General features: G+C 41.7%; 1 protein-coding gene and 1 long non-coding RNA gene across 2 annotated transcripts in view; both read left to right on the top strand.

The window, feature by feature from the left end:
• LOC136399339 (zinc finger protein 420-like) overlaps positions 1-17834 on the top strand; it is a 41434-nt gene extending 23600 nt beyond the window's left edge. The window contains exons 3-4 of the mRNA XM_066374417.1: positions 12031-12104; positions 13392-17834. Of these exons, the coding sequence (XP_066230514.1) occupies positions 12031-12104; positions 13392-15221 (1904 nt within the window). The 3' untranslated portion in view covers positions 15222-17834. The remainder of the gene's footprint in view (positions 1-12030; positions 12105-13391) is intronic.
• LOC136399383 (uncharacterized) lies at positions 5105-6230 on the top strand. The gene is made up of 3 exons (XR_010750146.1): positions 5105-5227; positions 5449-5658; positions 5842-6230. It is a non-coding gene; the product is annotated as an uncharacterized lncRNA (long non-coding RNA).
• Positions 17835-19732: the final 1898 nt, after the last annotated feature.

Raw genomic sequence — 19732 nt, 5'->3', positions numbered from 1 at the left:
CGGCAAGTGTCTGTCATGACTCAGGTGACTATGAGAATGGTCTCGAGTTTGGATTCCTGTTTCTGCTCCATTGCACAAAGTAGCTCTGCTTTTTAGTTTCTCAAACTCTAACATCTCCATCTCCATCAGAATGTCTGGATTCCTCTTTTCCCTATCTCAGGTAGTGTGAATTCTTATCAATTTGTAGGGGTGGCATTGGTATGACTGTGCTACAAATAAGGGAAATGTGACCTTGAGAAGAAATAGGCTTCTCACATGTTTTTCAATTATTTGTGATGTAGGGGTGCCACAATGATAGTAAAACCAGGGGTGTTTTACTGCCTTCTAACTAAACTCTGATGAATGTTAATTTTACCTGAATCTTGAAGAGTCTTCACAGTTTAAAGCGGTGAACCACAACCAGCAATGCAGTGCTCTGAGGATGCAGAAATGACTCAAAGATTTATCCCCAGAAGATGGAGAGAGACCCTGCTCCTCACAGAAACACAAAGTCAGGTGGAAACTGTGAGAAGCAGAACCTGTGTTCCAGGGCCAGGAGGGAGATCGGAGCTTTCCTATGGGAGCAGGTTGTACGGCACAGTCCTGCCAGGCTTGTCTTTCCTTACACTTTGTCTAACTATTTCTTAGGACACCCTGGTGTCTCCAGTCAATGAAAGATGGAATGTGCCTTCACCCTTCACACACCATGGAAGTGTCACATCTATCACCTTCCCTTTTCCAGTTTACCCTCCACAACAATCTTTCCAACTCTTTTTCAGAATCTTTAGGTCCACACCCCTATGGTGTTTCTGCTTTTATATTTTAGTTATTCTTTGTATGTATTGGTGCCATACATTGGCTTCAACCCAGTGACCTTGGCTCAAGCCAGTGACCATGAGATTTTTTGGGGTTTTTTGAGAGAGGTAGGTACAGTGAGGGACAGTAACATTGAGCTGTTCCTGTATGTGCCTTGACAGAGAAATCAGACTAGCAGCCTGCACACTCTGGGAAGATGTTCCAGAGCTTTCCCAGCAGTGATTAATTTTTATTGATTTTTTTTTTTAGAGAGAGACAGAGGAAGGGAGAGGAAAGGGGAAAGAGAAAGGAAGCATGCATTTATTGTTCCATTCAATTGTACATTTTTTTTTTGTTTGCTTTCCATGTGTGACCTGACTCGGAATTAAATTTGTAACCTTGTTGTTTCAGGATGACACTCTTAACGTACTGAGCTAACTGGCCAGAGCCAATTTTGAAGTCTTTTATAATATAAATATTTACATCTGTTTTATAATGAGAAAAGAGGAAGGCATATGTCAAAATTTTGCACAAATTGATTAGTCTTTTCTTTCTTGTAAATGTGTTTATTTCACTCCCCCCTACATTTTATAAGCGACAAAACTTCCCATAAACAAAATAAATTCTTAGCTTTCACTGTAAATTGGCCTTTCCCCAAATGTTTTGAGTTTGATAAAGTGTTCTAGCTGCCCCATATTTCTTTGCTGTGAACATGAGTGTTAGCTTTAAGTTGGCTCCTTTAGATCCAGAGCCCCTTTAAAGCTGAAATTCCCATCACTCAACTTCCCACTAGGGCTCAAAACAGAACATTCTCATCCTCCACTGTGAGGTTGTAGTTAATTTGCCTGCTATTCTCTTACTGCCTTTCTGGCCTTCACTTTGAGACGTAGGCAAAAGTTTACCTTTGCAGAAATGTCAGAGAAAGCTTACATTGGGGAGGGACCTGACCATTAAGGGAGTTTAATTCACTATAGTTGTTTGTAAAAGCCTAGCCACAGGCTCAGAGATGCCAAGTCCCAGCTGTTTCTGGGACATTCCTGACCTCTTGGTTATCTTCAAAATTTTCCCAGGACACCAAAAAGGACCACTCTCATTAACCTCTACTACCTCACAATGAACTTGTGTTTCTGCAACAGAATTTCCCTCCTGCTCATTGTCAACTCAGTGACCAGGCCACAAACTGTGATATGCTCATTTGAGCACGTCCAGGTGCAGGCAACCCCATGCCAGCAAATGCCTGCTGTAACCCCCATATCTAATGCTGCCTTCCACAGCTCAGGTCTGACACCCTTTGCTGGTCTCAGCCCACTTGAAATCAGGCACTTTTAAAATAAACTTTCCTTTTGAAACACACTAGCCTCATGTTTTCAGTTCATCTTGTGGTTTCTGCCTTTCATTGAGTGTGCAACTAAAATGTCTTTCATGCCAACATGGCTGATGGAAATACTACACAGCACTGTATGATCTCTATCACCTGCATTCCACAGATCCCCAAATCTATTACCAATGTTATATAATTTTTAAAAATATTTAGTAACCAACACAAAATAATGATTTGACAAAAGCATTACATTGAACTTTCAGTCCTATCGGAATCAACCATAGACATTAAAACTATTATGTGTAATATAAGTAATATATATATATATATATATATATATATAATCAAGTTACAAATCTTTCAAAATAGTTCTTTGTTTTCACAACTGGAAAGAATCTCTTCTATTAAACCCAACATTTGCAATGACGTTGGAAAGTATTGATTCATTTCTTTTAGATTTTATTTATTCATTTTACAGAGGGGGAAAGAGAGAGACAGAGAAAGAGAAAGAATGGAAGGAGGAACAGGAAGCATCCACTCTAATATGTGCCTTGACCAGGCAAGCCCAGGGTTTTAAGCTGGCAGCCACAGCATTACCAGGTCAGTGCTTTATCCACTGCGCCACCATAGATCAGTCCAAGTCTTCATTAATAAAGAAACATCATGGTTGTACTAGTTATAGAACCAGTAGAAATATAATCAGTTTGGAAGGACTTTCAGCAGGAAAAATTTTCACACAGTATCAGGGATACCCAATGGGGAAAATAATATAATGAATAAGGTAATGTGTGTAATCAAGACTCCATTACTAGAAAAAAATTAAGCATCATCCAAAGGAAGTCTTCATTTTAAATGAAATTTGAATATAAACAAAATTTTATTATATTTAGAGAAAGAGACAGAAATCCCTTGATGTTCCATTTACTTATACATTCGTTGGTTGATTCATCTAAGAGCCCTGATTCGGATTCAAACCCACAACTTTGGCATATTGGGAGGATGCTCTCCATTGAGCAACTTGGTCAGGGGTATCTAAGAAAAATCTTAAATGTGGGTATCAACGTTGTTATCCAACATTCAGTCCTTGTGGTGTCATCAAAATGTTCCTCAATGTTTTTATTGATTGATATTAAGGCAAGGTGGGGATGGTGAGAGACATAAAAACATGGATTTGTGTTCATTTATACATTCATTGCTTGCTTCCTATATGTGCCCTGTTGGGGTTACCGCAACCTTCTTGTATCAGGATGACACCCTAACCAACTGAGCTCTGGGGGAAAAAATCTTACAAATTTTATGAGTAATGATATTTAAGCCTTACTAAATATTACCTTAGTCAAATTCAATGACCAAGAAAATGCATCAGTGTGGAAAAAGGAAGGAGGAAAGCCCTGGACACTACCGTGTTGGCCCCTCCCACTTTCCTGCTGTAGTCACGCCTGACTTGTCAGTATTAAGGCCCCGCCCACTGCTTGAAGCTCTCAACCGGCGGTTTCACCCACCCTGATTTAGAGGCACTGCGCACGCGCAGCTTCCTTTCAACGGGGAAGCGGCTCTAGCGAGGTAATACGGCGTCTTTTAAGAGTCTCCGGTTTAAACCTGACCCTCTCCGTCCCCAGTTCTGCACGCGGGGAGCCTGAGGGTCGCTGCGGCCGCCAAGAGCCCCGCTCCCGAGCCCCCAGTGGTGAGTGCGGAGTCCCGGTGAGAGGCCCCGAGCCTGCCCGCTTCGCTGCCGGGTGGGGGCTCCGCGTCGGTTTCCGGGGAAACTCTGAGGCCGCCCCGCCCGTGTCCCCCGCCGTCTGGCGTGCCGCGGGGCTTCCTGTCTCGGTCCCGAGGGAGGCAGCCCCCCTCCCTCCGCGCTGTTTAAAGTCCCGGGAGACGGACAGTGTGCGCCCCTCCCCTGCCCAGCCTCTCTCGGCCTGTAAAGCCTGGACCGCCCCCCCTCCGGCCTGGAGACCTGCGGACCCCCTCCTGAGACCCCCCTAAGGGGTCTTTAATAAGTGGCCAGGGTCCAGGAAGAGCACACTCTCCATGGGGCGGGGATTCGGGGCGAGAACGCGGGGTCCCCAGAAGAGCCCCCGGCCCCGCGCGGGGAGTCCTGTGTGGGAGCGGCGACAGCGAAGGGGCCCCGGGGACGCGCAGAGCGGGGCTGGGAGGGGTCAGGGGACGGAGAGAGACACGGGAGGGGAGGAGAGGTCAGTGAGGGGCCATGAAGAGACGGCAACGTGGAGGTGCGGAGGGACGGGACCCCGACAGGGAGAGTGACAGTAACCTGGGAGAGGAGCGCGAGGGGAAGAAAGGGGAGAAACCTCGAGGAGAGGGAAGGGCCCGGAGAGAAGGGCGCGGGAAGGGGGCAGATGAGCAGAAGTGGGGGCGCAGGACCGGGCACTTCAGAAGGAGGGAGAGGCTTAGAGGAGGAGAGCTGGGGGAGCGAGTAGGGACAAAAAGGGAGGCTTAGAGATGAGGCAGCAGAGGTACAAACAGCTCTGAGTCAGCCTGCGGGGTGGGGGGGAGGGAGGGCAGGAGAAATGAATGGGCAGCAGGGAACACAGGCTCTGGGAGAAGAGTCTAACACAGGGGTCCCCAAACTTTTTACACAGGGGGCCAGTTCACTGTCCCTCAGACCGTTGGAGGACCGGACTATAAAAAAAACTATGAACAAATTCCTATGCACACTGCACATATCTTATTTTAAAGTAAAAAAACAAAACGGGAACAAATACAATATTTAAAATAAAGAACAAGTAAATTTAAATCAACAAACTGACCAGTATTTCAATGGGAATTATGGGTTTGCTTTTGGCTAATGAGATGGTCAATGTGCTCTTCTCAATGACCACCAGTGAAAGAGGTGCTTCTTCCAGAAGTGCCGCGGGGGCCGGATAAATGGCCTCAGGGGGCCACTTGTGGCCCCCCCAGCCGTAGTTTGGGGACCCGTGGTCTAACAGATGCATGGAGATTGGAGCACTCACAAAGATCACTGAGAAAGAGCAGATTAAAGCAGTTTCGTCTACTGTCTGCCCAAATCCAAAGTGGACCTGCCTGGTCTCAGCCACCAGCATTACATGAACTCAGGCAACAAGTTTCTGAAGCAAAACAGGACCTTGGAGCTTAGAATAGAGACAGGCAAAGGTGAGTGGGGGGCACAGACATTCTCCAGAGAGGAGAGGACGCCCGGGATGCATTAGTGAGAGTGGGGAGCAGGGATGGTCAGGGGAGGTGACAGGGTGTTGTGTTGGGTTTGGGTGTTCAGGAGAGCAGCGCCTGTTCTCATTGCTGTGGGAATGTGTGGACGTCTGAGGGAGGACAGACAGGTGAAGACAGGAAAATAATACAGTGTGGTCTCCCTGTAGGAGCACTGTTGGCTGACTCCAGTGAGGAAGAGAGTGTGGTCTTTTCAGTATTTCCAGGTCCTTCTGTTTGTGACTGTGGTGCAAGTGGATAAAGAGTCTGTGTGGACACCTGTGGCAGCACATTCTCGAAATGCAGACTTGACTCGACAACATACTGTCACCTGCAAAAACAAGCAGGAGCTGGACCAGGACAGAATGGCTGCTTCTCAGGTAAGCGATGTGTCCTGCTCAGAGACGGTGTTTGCTTTTCCTCCTAACTTCCGTGGATTTAGGACCTGAAATGTTTAATTCTCTACTTCTGAAGTTACTGTCTAGTGTGGTTGTTTTTATTTACTTATTTTTTTTCTTAATTGTCAAGGTCACCATCTTATATACTTCTCTCCTTTGTCCCAGAGCCTTCTGTGCCTTCTCTCCATCCCAGGCTCTCTGAAGACATGAGTAATTCTCACCATTTTCAAATACCAGAAGCATCCTCTTTGTGACAGATTAGCTTTCCAGTCCAATATCCTTATGGGGATGGTCAGAGGCTCGGGCATCAGTGAAGAAGAGAGTGTAGGCTGTAGTTTCATGTGGCTGCAGCGTCACCTCTCTGGGACAGGATTAAGGAAATGCACTTTCTACCGGTCAAAATAACTGAGGAAGTTCTGACAGAGAAGAGCAGCTAGAAGAGATTTACTCACTAGGTCAGGGATCGGGAACCTTTTTGGCTGAGAGAGCCATGAATGCCACATATTTTAAAATGTAATTCTGTGAGAGCCACACAGTGACCCGTGTACGGTACGCATTATCCAATAAAAATTTGGTGTTGTCCTGGAGGACAGCTGTGATTGGCTCCAGCCACCCGCAACCATGAACATGAGCGGTAGGAAATGAATGGATTGTAATACATGAGAATGTTTTATATTTTTAATGTTATTATTTATTTTATTAAAGATTTGTCTGTGAGCCAGATGCAGCCATCAAAAGAGCCACATCTGGCTCGTGAGCCATAAGTTCCCGACCCCTGCGCTAGGTAGTTGAGAAGGACTTGCTATGTAAAGGGAGTATTAAAGAACAGATCATGAGGGGTATGTGTGAATGGACATTTGAAAAAATTACTATTCTTTGTGATCATTTTCAGATAATTTACTTATTCATGTTGTTTGCCTACAATGTCACAGCAGATAGCTCTCCATGAGTGTGTATAAAATTTTTCAAAGAAATTAGAGATGAAAATCAATAGCTCTAACTACTTTTTCTGTCATTATGGATGTTCTCACTACTGTGTTTATGAAAAACAGATATTGTCCACACTGATTCATGACATATAGGGAATCACAAAATAATCTTGATTTCATTATATTGTCTATCACTTTTAAATTGTACCTAGTTTCCCTATGTGTGTCTTTGTGCATAATGGGTTAACTTTATTTCAGCTGGTTTTTCTTCTGTATAGAAACTTCTGTAAAAGTTTGTGGTTTCTTATGAATATTGGCCTGTATTCTTTTTTTAAAAAAAAATGTAGATTATGTTTGAAGTAAAACTCAAGATATACCCTTCAATGTGTAATTCACAAAACAGTATTACAAAAAAATGAAGAATTATCTTCTTCTAAGACTACATACAGTAATTTTGTGGTTTCTATGCATCCTATTCTATGAGAGCAAAAAAATCCATTAAAATTTCATCTCAAACTCACGTATGCATTTTTCCCTGTGTTTTCTTTCTCTGTGCTATTCAGAAGTATGGCACATGGACCAGAAACATTGATGTCACTGGTAAATAGAGAGCTTATTATAAACATTTGGAAACACAGGTCCCATCCCAGAACTCCCAAATGAAAATCAGCATTTTTAGAACACTGCAGTTCACTGTTGTCCACGTCCAAATTTAAGAGGTACTTAAACTTCCAATTTAGCATGACTTTTTCAGTGAGAAATATATACAGCTGTTTGTAAATGATACAGACACGACACTGAAAAAATCGCATCACCTGTGTTGATGCCTTAACGTTAGTGACTGATTTCAGAGAGAGAGAGATAAAACATGAATTTGCTGTTTCACTTATTTATGAATTCATTGGTTAATTCTTATATGTGCCCTGACCAGGAATCAAACCCACAACATTGGCTGTCAGGCGAATTCTCTAACCAACTGACCTACCAGGTCACGGTGATGCCTTAATTTGAAAATTTATCTTCTTGAAAAGTCAATTCTGTGTAGTACATTTTTGGATATGTGTCATCCTTGTTACTCAGAGTTAGAAAATATATTAGAGAATATTACTATGTGAAAAAGAAAAAAACAAACAAAAGAAGACAAAATTTCTTTTTGAAAGAGAATATTGGTCCCTGACTAGGTAGTAGTGCAGTGCATAGAGCATCGACTAGGGACACTGGGAACCCAGATTCAAAGCCCTGAAGTCACCGGCTTGAACACAGGATCACTGGTTTGAGCGTGAGATAATAGTTACTACCCCATCCATGGTCACTTGCTTGAGCCCAGGGTCAGTGGATCAACCTGAGCCACCTAGACAAGGCACTTAGGATAAAGCAATCAGTGAACAACTAAAAGTGCCACAACTACGACTTGATGCTTCTCACCTATCTCCAACTTGTCTGTCCTTTTCTCTCTGTCTCTGTCTCTCTCTCACACACACACATACACAAATAATATATAGTTGAGTGAAAATGATCTTACCAGGTAATTTAGGATACTGCCCTAAAACAAAATCACTTCTCCTAACCCTGTTTTTATCTTAGGTGGCATTATTATCTCAGACCATGAACCTTTGGTAATGTGTCTTTTCTTTCAGGGGACTTTGACCTTCAGGGATGTGGTTGTAGATTTCTCTCAGGAGGAGTGGGAATGCCTGGACCCAGCTCAGCGGAAACTGTACGTGGATGTGATGTTGGAGAACTACAGGAACCTGGTCTCCCTGGGTGAGGATGACTTCCTTCCTGAGTTTATTCTCTACCTGCAGCTTTTTGTTTCCTTCATTAGGGAACATCATGTGGGTGTTTCTGCCTTGCAGGGTAGATTTTAGAGTTCTGCTGTCAGGGAACAAATATGGGGGTTTGCTGGTGTAGAAACAAAAGCTTCATGATGCACATTAATCAGAAGTCAGTGTTTGAAAACTTACGTGTTGTCTAGAACAACTAAGGTGCTATCAGAAACCAGTATCTTAGAATGTTATTTTCTAGAACATTGTAATATTTTACCATATCTTCTCATCTGGGCAGAAAATGTATTGGAAATTGGAGAATCTATATCAAAACTCATGTTCCCTATTTAAATAAGCATGTCTTGCTTTCTGTAAGTCAGTCCTGGCCCTCCTTTTGGAGCAAGTGTAGGAGCATTGGGATGTGAAAAAAAACGGTATCCTTCTGCCCAGGTAGGTGGGATGAGGATGCAGATGACACAGGTGAGAGATCTAAAGGTCAGGGAGGCGGCCAGACCTTACACTGTGGTTGGGAAGCTGCTGCAGTGGAAAGAGCTGTGAGAAGTGAGTTTACTTTTGTCGCTGTCATAGAGGGACAGCTGGACTCTTCAACACGTCCTGTCCTCCTGCATGCTCTCTGGACCCTGATTTTGCTCCAGTAACCTCCGTCATCACATTAGCAGTGTGGGCCGAAGTCCTCTTGGACTTTGAGGGCCACCATTATCTGGCTCCTTTTCCATTGCTGTGGGGACCTAGGAAACCTGTGCAGGTAGCTGAGGAATGTGTGCTAAGCTGTTTCTTTCTATTGTAGGAATTTATGAACAAAGTGGTCAAGATCCTGGAATTGGGTGCAGAAATTTCAGGAAACCTGGAAACAATTGTCATGTTTATTATTTTTTGTTTTTTGTGTTTATTTTTGCAAAAGAGAGAGAGGAATAGATAGGGACAGACAGACAGACAGGAAGGAGAGAGATGAGAAGCATCAATTCTTTATTGTGGCACCTTAGTTGTTCATTGATTGCTGAGTGACCCCTTGCTCAAGCCAGCAACCATGGTGTCATGTTTATGATTTCATGCTCAGGTCAGTGATCCTGTGCTCTAGCTGGTGACCCCACATTCAAGCCATGACCCTGGCGTTTTGAACTTGGGTCTTCTGCAAACCAGTCTGATGCTCAATTCACTGCCCTACCACCTGGTCATAGAGATGTCATGTATTTTTTTGTTGGTGACAGAGCCAGAGAGAGACAAAGAGAGGGACAGATAGGGACAGGCAGACCAAAAGGGAGAGAGATGAGAAGCATCAGTTTTTTATTGTGGCATTTTAGTTGTTGTTCATTGATTACTTTCTCATATGTGTCTTGATGGGGGGGGGGGGGGGGCTACAGCAGACCGAGTGATCCCTTGCTCAAGACAGCAACCTTGAGATCAAGCTGGTGAGCTTTGCTCAAACCAGATGAGCCCATGCACAAGCTGGAGAACTTGATGTTTCGAATCTGGGTCCTCTGTGTCCCAGTCCGATGCTCTATCCACTGAGCTTCCGTTTGGTCGAGCGAGATGTTATGTTTTCAGGTGTTCTCATTTCTAATCCTGTGGAAATTTCCCACGAGACCCTACAGAGTGTAGACTCTGACTTTATCACAGCACAAGACACCTCACCAAAGTGCAAAAATCTAATTCTGTTTCACTTCAAAATGATTTTTTTTTTTTTGCTTAGTATGAACTATCATTAAAAATTTGCAATCCGCCTGACCTGTGGTGGCGCAGCAGATAAAAGTGTCGACCTGGAACACTGAGGTCGCCGGTTTGAAACCCTGGGCTTGCCCAGTCAAGGCACATATGGGAGTTGATGCTTGCTGCTCCTCCCTCCTTCTCTCTCTGTCTCTCTATCTCTCTTCTCTGAAATGAATAAATAAATAAAAATAATTCAAAAACAAAAAACATGCAGGAAGATTTAGAAAAAAAAAAATTGCAATCTGGGCCCTGGTCATTTGGCTTCCAGGTAGAGCATCAGCTAGGTTTGTTCATGTCCTGGGTTTAATTTTGGTCTGGGCATACATGGGAAGTGACCATCTGCTTTTCCATCCCTATCCTCCCTTCTCTCTCTTTTTTTTTCATCTGGCAGTCATATCTCAATTGGTTTGAATGCATTGGCCCTGGGCACTGAGGATGGCTTTGTGGAGTCTCTGCCTCAGGTGCTAAAAGTAGCTCAGTTGCGAGCATTGGCCCCAACATGGGTGATGCGGGTGGTTCGAAGTTGATGTGCATGCAGGAAGTCTGTCTATCTTTCTTTCTCACTTGCAAAAGAAAAAAAAATTTCAGTTTCTATTTTCTAATTGACCACGTTAAAGTAATTTCATGTTGCTATGTATCTCATAGAGTTTTTCAGTAAGTTACTGCCACCAGCAACCTTAGAATATTGCCCAATAGGTAGGAAAGTATCCACTGTTACCTGCTTTCGTCATCACTGTCATTCTGCAGTTCTCTTACACAGCTGAGAGCTGCCCGGGACCGTGTCCTTTTCTGTTTTCACTTTTTGATGAGATTTTTGTCATATTTGTGCGTTTGGATTCACAAGTGCTGGTACAACATGCAGAGTTGTTCTACTTTGGTAAGAAGTGGGATACAGCATTATTGGGCACTTCATATTTAGGAAGCGGCTTTGCTCTTTAATTCAAGTTTACTTCAGGGAAAAACAAGGATGAGGTTTTTCGTTTGCTTTCTCAGCATGTTCCTTTACATGGTGCACTTTAGAAGTCCCCCGCACGCCAGGCCGACGCTCTACCACTGAGCCAACCGGCCAGGGCCAAGAGGACTTTTTAACTTTTATTAATTAATTTATTTATTTAGAGGGAGAGAGAGAGAACAGAAGTGAGAGAGATGAGCAGCATCAACTCATAGTTGCAGCACCTTAGTTGTTCACTGATTGCTTTCTCAAATGTGCCTTGTCCAAGGGCTCTAGCTGAGATAGCAACCTTGGTCTCAAGCTATAGACCATGGGATTTTGAACCTGGGTCCTTGGTGTCCCTCACTGATGCTATATCCACTGCATGACTGCCTGGTCAGTCCTGATGACTTTCCTCTTAAACTTTTGAGCCTGCATGCAAGCCAAATGACTTCATGCTCAGGCCAGAGACCTAGAGATTTCAGACTTGAAATTTCAGCATCCCAGGTTGACAGTTTATCTGTGCACCACCATTGGTGAGACTCTTTCTGTTTTTGATATCTGTCTTCGGTACTGCAGTCTCTGTGTGTTTGAACAATTTCTCACTTTATTTAAGTAGTCATTACAGTCTATTCACCTTGTATTGCCATTCTCTTGGCACTCTGCGTCACGTGAAACAGAAACAGGTCTCTCAAGAAGCAGCAAACAGTTCATTAATCAAACATTACTGTCATCTCTGTCTCCCCTGAGAAGAACTGGGAATTGGGAGTTTTCTTACCATACAGTCATTGTGTACCAGGGTGTTTCAGCAGATACTGTCAGAAATGGAAGCAAGTTTTTATTTCTTTCTTTTGTGACTTTTCCTTATTGTTACCTTTTGTGGTCTTGCTTTGAACTCTTAACCTGCCTATGGAGTATTCGAAATTTAATTTTGTCAATAATGTGTGTTACATACGTTCACCTTGTGCATAACGGTGAATATTAATTTTGTATCTTTCAGCTATGCCATCTGAATACAACCAGATTTTGTTTCAAAAGCCAGGAATGGAACATTTCTTCTCTAAAATAATACTGGTAAGATATGGAAAGTGTGGCTTTAATAATGTACACTTAATAAAAACCTTGGAATTTTAGGAAGACTGGTGAGAAGAAAGGATGTTAATACAGACAGATTTAACTTGAGGCAATTATTTTTTGTTTTTATTTATTTATTTAGAGAATAGGTGGAGGAGAAAGAGAGAGAAAGAGACAGTGATGGATAGAATTATTGATTTTATTCTGTATGTGCCCTGACCAGAAAAATGAGATGGAAACTTTTGGATACTGGATGACACTGTAACCAACGAAGCATTTCAGCCACAGTGAACAGTTTTTATTTTTATTTTTTCAAATGTTTATTGCACTCTTGCCAGTTAGCTCAGTTGGTAACGAGCATCATCCTGGATTGACAAGGTGGTGGACTCAGTCCCAATGAAGGACAAAGAGTGGACATCTGGGTGGAATAACAAATGAGTACTTTCCTTCTTCCTCCTTTCTCTCTCTCTCTTCCTCTCTCTGTCTCTCTGAATATAAAAAAAGAAATTAAACCCTGGTTGGAGAGGTCAGTTGGTTGGAGAGTCATCTCGCAGCATGGATATTACCAGTTTGATATGCCAGTCAGGGCACCTCAGGAGGGGCCTTGTGTTCCTGTCTCTCTTTCCCTGCCTTTCCCAAAAAAGAAAAAAAATTTAAAAATTTATTCCATTGAATCTAGAGGTAGAAATTGATCTGCTCCTGTGTGTGCCCTGACCAGGAATCGAACCAGTTACCTCTGTGCTTCAGAATGATGCTCCAACCAACTGAGCTACCTGGCCAGGGCAGGACAATTACTTATAATTAAATCTTTGTTTTCTAAATAGATTAAAAATATTACACATTTGGGAAATTCCCTCTTTAGTCAGTTACATTGAATATCAATTGTTTTATAAAAATGAAGATGAAAAAATTTTTACTAATATGTATACTTGGAACGGAAATCTGGAAAGGTGGAAAGTTGTGTAATCTGTGGAGTAAATCATCATTTGACTTGTTTTAAATGTTGGTTTAAAATTTCAATCAATGGTTTCTAACAGATTTATGATACACATGTAAAGTTTAAATGTGATCAATTTGGCAATGTCTTTAACAAGAAATCCTTATTCTTCCACCAAGAAATAATGTCCTTTTTCATTTCAATGTGTATAATTTTAATAAATGTGGAGCATATTTTATATAAAAATCATGGTTTAATAGGTATCACATAATGGTTATTAAGGAAAAGTGTATATGTTAAATAAAATTATGCCTTTCACTAAAGACCTTTTTATCTTCGATGATTACCAGAGTACACATAATGGAGACAGAAGTTATCAATGCAATGAACATTGGGAAATTTTTCACCAAGAATCAATTCCTAATCAAAATGAGAAAACTTCGTTTCCAGGAAACCATTATAAACATGGAGAAGTGTTTAACCAAATGTCACATTCTAATATTCATCATGTTATTCATGTTGTGAAGAAAACTAATGAAAAAAGTAAATGTGTCAAATCTTTTAAGCAATCTTCAAATCATACTGAAGATAAGAATATTCATACTGAGCAGGAAGCTTTCACTTACAATTCATGTAAGAGAGCTTTCAGTGAAATGTTCAATGTAAGTAGACTTAAAAAAGTCCATACTGGAGATAAACTTTATAAATATAAAGAATGTGGTAAAACATTTCATTGGCATTCAGGTCTTAATTTACATGAGAGAAATATTCACATCCAACTAAGACCTTATAAATGCAGAGAATGTGACAAAGCCTTTAGCCATTCCTCAACTCTTACTGTACATCAAAGAATTCACACAGGAGAGAAACCATACAAATGTAGAGAATGTGGCAAAGCCTTTAGAAGTTCTTCAATTCTTACAAAACATCAGAGAGTTCATACCGGTGAGAAACCTTATAAATGTAGAGAATGTGGGAAAGCCTTTAGCGTTTCCTCAAACCTTACTCAACATAGTAGGCTGCATATTGGAGACAAGCCATATCAATGTAGAGAATGTGGCAAAACTTTTAGTATGTCATCTCACCTTACTCAACATCAGAGAATTCACAGTGGAGAGAAGCCTTACAAATGTGAAGCATGTGGTAAAGACTTTACCTGCCGTTCAGGTCTTACTGCACATGAGGTAATTCATACTGGAGTGAAACCTTACCAATGCAGAGCATGTAGCAAAGCCTTTAGCCATTTCTCAACTCTCAGTATACATCAAAGAATTCACACAGGAGACAAACCATACCAATGTAGAGAATGTGGCAAAGCCTTCAGAAGTTCGTCAATTCTTACTAAACATCAGAGAGTTCATACTGGAGAGAAGCCCTATAAATGTAGAGAATGTGACAGAACCTTTAGCTTTTCCTCAAACCTTATTAAACATCGGAGACTTCATACTGGAGAAAAGCCATATAAATGTATAGAATGTGGGAAAGCCTTTAACCAGTTGACATTCCTTACTCAACATCAGAGAATTCATACAGGAGAGAAGCCTTACAAATGTGAAGCATGTGGAAAAGACTTTACCTGGCGTTCAGGTCTTACTGCACATGAGGTAATTCATACTGGAGCGAGACCTTACCAATCCAGACCAGGCAGTCGCACAGTGGAGAGATCTTACCAATGCAGAGAATGTGGCAAAGCCTTTAGCAAGTCATCACACCTTATTCAACATCAAAGAATTCATACTGGTGAGAAACCTTATAAATGTAAAGAATGTGGGAAAGCCTTTAGCTTTTCCTCAAACCTTACTCAACATCAGAGAGTTCATACAGGAGAGAAGCCCTATCAATGTAGAGAATGTGGCAAAGCCTTTAACTGTTCCTCAAACCTTACTCAACATCAGAGAATTCATACAGGAGAGAAGCCTTACAAATGTGAAGCATGTGGAAAAAACTTTACCTGCCGCTCAGGTCTTACTGCACATAAGGTAATTCATACTGGAGCGAGACCTTACAAATGCAGAGATTGTAGCAAAGCCTTTAACCAGTTCTCAACTCTTACTATACATCAAAGAATTCACACAGGAGACAAACCATACCAATGTAGAGAATGTGGCAAAGCCTTTAGAAGTTCATCAATTCTTACTCAACATCAGAGAGTTCATACTGGAGAGAAGCCTTACAAATGAAAAGAATGTGGGAAGGTTTTTTGTCAATCCTCAAACTTGACTCACCCTCAGAGAGTTCATACCGGACAGAAACCCTGAATTTGTAGTGTGTGTGGTAAAGTCTTTGCTTGACAGAGGAATCTTACTACACATTTAAGAATTCATCTTCAAGAGAAGCCTTAAAAATATGGAAGTTGTGGCAAAACCTTTAATGACCAATCTCATCTTACTAAATAAGGGGATAAATACCAGAGAGGCGCCTTGCAAATAAATATAAAGTATGTGGCAAAGCTTTTCACCTGTGCTCAAAACTTGCTCAGCATTGCAGAATTCATGATGGAGAGAACCAGTCAAAATATCAGTAATTTGGCAAAACATTGAACCTTTATTCAAGCCTCATTGAGCATCAGAGAATTTAGCAGTATAAATACAATATATATTCCAAAGTCTTTGTCCTCACTTATATCTTACTCAACATCTGATAATACTGGATAACTAACAGATATAAAGGACATGGGAAAGCTTTACACACTATGCAAACCTATTCAACACTCCTCTGAGCAACAGAATTTCTCACAGTTCTGGGTTTTCACTATGTATCACCCTTAGAAATGGTCTCTGCATAACTTACCAAAACCTCACTTTTTGGTTTATTTGCAACAGTTGGCCCTGCCACTCTGCTGGCATTCTGCCATGGCCTCCGTGATTAACTACAGGCGTGCTGTGTATTTGCTCCAAGGCTTGTAGTCCAATATGGTATAATTAGGAAATTCTTGTTAATTTTTGAGCCTTATATATTATTTCACATATCCTTTTCCTGAGCCCAAATATACAAAATTTCATGGTTTCATAAAAGCACAATAACTACATTAGTAACCTGAAGATGTAATGTAGGTGTACAAGGAGAGAGAAATATGTGTGCACATCTTGAGGATAGGAAAATAATAATGCATTGACATAGGTAACTTAACAAAGCCCATGAATTACTAGCCAAGTAGAAATCTCACAGATTTATAATGGGAATGATTTGCTGTACATTCCATTTCCTTACATTTATTATTTTCCAAAACTCATGACTGTTGGTTAGAGAAACTCACAAGCACTGATCTCTTTTACTTTCCTTTGTTTAATAAAAAAACCTACCATAGTTTTTCCTTGTTTCACTGATCATGGAATGTTGCTTATATGACCGGCTCAGAGATTTTAAAAATGGTTTCTATGGAATGTAGTGGCATAGAAAAATCGCCTGGAGAGTGCAGGTAATTTCACTAAGATCACATGAATTTTCATTTTGTTTAGTATATCCTATTTTTCTATTGGAGATAACACTATTATATTAATGTATTAAAATTCTCATTTTTTGTAAGTGATGTCACTCAAGTCAGTTCCTTATCTATCCCAATGTGTTCATCTGAATACTAGGTGCTGTCATTTCACTGTGTTCTTCTGACATTTACATGAAGTGAGCACACAAAGGACAGTGCGGTCACTCTAACACAGGGGTCCCCAAACTACGGCCCGCAGGCCATATGCGGCCCCCTGAGGCCATTTATCTGGCCCCCGCTGCACTTCCAGAAGGGGCACCTCTTTCATTGGTGGTCAATGAAAGGAGCACATTGACCATCTCATTAGCCAAAAGTAGGCCCATAGTTCCCATTGAAATACTGGTCAGTTTCTTGATTTAAATGTACTTGTTTTTTATTTTAAATATTGTATTTGTTCCCGTTTTGTTTTTTTACTTTAAAATATGTGCAGTGTGCATAGGGATTTGTTCATAGTTTTTTTTATAGTCCGGCCCTCCAACGGTCTGAGGGCCAGTGAACTGGCTCCCTGTGTAAAAAGTTTGGGGACCCCTGTTCTAACAGATGCTCTGTAATGAAGAGGCATTAATCCCAGTAGCAGTGAGGCTGTGGGACCAGGTGGGAGATGACTAACACCCAGGGTGCTGAGTTGATCTGAACACTGCGTGTGGAGCGCTGACGCCTGTTCCCATGCCGCACAACTGGCTCCATTTGGGAAAACCAAGTTTATTTTATTCCTTCCTGGATGGCTCAGTTTTTTAGAACATTGTCCCAAAGCACAAAGGTTCAATCCCTGGTCAGGGCACATGCAGGAACAGATTAATGTTCCTGCTTGTCTCTCTCTCCCCCATTCTCTAAAGTAAATTTTTTTTGTTTTATATTCCATTTCCTGTTTCTTTCTGATTCTTCATTTTTATTCTCAGCTCCTGACATAACAGCCATTTTCCTTTAAAGTGCCATGGCTATAGCATCTCACTGCTTTATCTCTCTCTCTCTCTCTCTCTCTCTCTCTCTCTGGCCATGCAGGACCTGAAGATTTTTATTTGGAATTTGGAATCTTTCTAATACAATGACACGTCAGAATTTCATGAATATTTTACATTATATATTTCACAAAGTATGTAGTGCACAACTAGTTTTCATACTGAACGCTTTGTTTTTTTAATGTGAACATGGATTTTTGTTAAATAATGGAATGGCATTTGTGTATTTGAAAATTGCCATAATCTTTTTGGTCTCGATTTTCATTAGAGTCCTGTAGTTTCTCTCTGTTACATTACAACCTGCTGCTTTACTGAAGTGGAATCAGGACAAACAAGCTTAACAGGGTTGATTCTCAGTCATGAGTGTAGCAAACTGTTGGTCATTTTTTCTAGAGAAATCCTGAGATCATGTCAGCTTTTGGATTGAGTTTTTTTTTTTTATTTCTCTTCTTTCCTTCCTTCTTTTTTTCTTTCTTTCTTCTTGAAAGAGAGACCTGAAGGAAGAGAGATGACAAGCACCAACTTCCTTAACTTCTTTCCTTCCTCCCTCCCTCCCTCCCTCCCTTCTTTCTTTCATTCTTGCTTTCTTTCTTTCCTTTTTCTTTCTTGAAATAGAGACCTGAAGGAAGAGAGATGACAAACACCAACTTCTAGTTTCATCTTTAGTTGTTCATTGATTGCTTCTCACCTGTGCCTTGGCCGTGGCCTGAAGCTGAGCCAGTGACCCTTTGCTATAGCCAGTAACCTTGGGATCATATCCTGCACTCCAGCTGGTGACCATGAGATTTCAAACCAGGGATGTCAGAGCCCCAGGTCACTGCACTATCCACTTAGCACTGGTCCATCCAAACATTTTCATAAGTGTATGAATACGAAGTTTTCTATGTTCACTGCATGGCCAGAGGTATGTCCACTGACACCTGTTGTGCCTTGAGTGTATTTCAAGTGATTGTCACCATTTAGCAGGAATTCCAGCTGGGAAGAGTTTAAAGTAGAAGCACCACAGTTTATTGGTTCTTACAGTGTCCTGACCTGCATCTGTATAAACTACTCAATATTGGTTGCTATGTACGCCACCTACCCTGAAAAATCAACTCAGCCATTATCAACACTAGGTACTGAATACTGCTTTCCCATGCTTCCTGGCATAGGTATAGACTCACTGTGTGCAGCGTTCATATTTATATGTATCAACTGATGTTTTGTGTCTTGCATTCATTACCTGCAACAGTGTCTATTTTTGTTTTATTACTGGTCCTCAGCTTGGAAGTTTTTACATTTTCAGGTGGTCTGCTGCGGAATATTGAGGTGTATTGATGCATATTGCTCATATATTGTATTTTTTCTTGTGTTCATTAGGAAAACAAATAAAGCTGACTCTGTGTCTAGGTTGAGAGTGCCTTCTGTCTTCATTTTATCTAGGATATATACTTTTTTAATTTTAAGTGAGAAACAGAGAGGGACAACAGGAAGGGAGAGAAATGAGAGGCAGCAACTCAATAATTGTGACACTTTAGTTCATTGATTGCTTTCTCATATGTGCCTCTACCTGGGGGCTCCAGCTGAGCCAGTGACTCTGTACTCAAGCAGGTGACCACAGGGTCATGTCTGACCCATGCTCAAGCTGATAATCCCATGCTCAAGCAGTTGAGTCTGCGCTCAACCAGTTCACTGAAGCCCTGTGGTGGCCCCGGAGAGAATGTTTCTCCCATGTAGCTCACTGTTCACATCAGGCACTTTCCATCTGTTGAAGGAGAGGAGGAGCTGACCCGCCCCGACACATGGAATCCAGTACTTATGTTGGAACGTGGCAGGACTCTTCATGGCAGGCTCACGAGATGTATGCCTCTCTCACTGGAGCCTATAGATACTGTGGTTCTCCCAGCTTGTACTCCTATGGTGGCCACACCCCAGTGACTTGCTGTATCTCAAAGTCACAGGTGACAGGACTCATCCTCAGCCACAGGTCATTCCTGGTCCATAAATGATAGACTGTATGTTCAGTGCATCCTGGGGAATCATGGGGGGGGGGGGGTTCAGTGACACTGGCCACCTGGAATGTGAACCACAGGTAGAAGGTTTAGGAGGGACCAATGAAAACTCTTTCTCTACAGTCCTGAGATTCAATGTGGGGTCCTGACAGTGCTGATGTGTGATGATACTGAAGAGTGTGAAGAAGCAAATTTTGAGGAAAATTAATGGGGATAAAAAATGCATGAACAGGCAGGAAAAGCCCCACACCATCCTT

Source organism: Saccopteryx leptura, chromosome 3, assembly GCF_036850995.1.
Source record: "Saccopteryx leptura isolate mSacLep1 chromosome 3, mSacLep1_pri_phased_curated, whole genome shotgun sequence".
Lineage (NCBI taxonomy): Eukaryota > Metazoa > Chordata > Mammalia > Chiroptera > Emballonuridae > Saccopteryx > Saccopteryx leptura.
The sequence above is the reverse complement of the archived record's forward strand: the minus strand, read 5'-3'. Positions and strand labels throughout refer to the sequence as shown.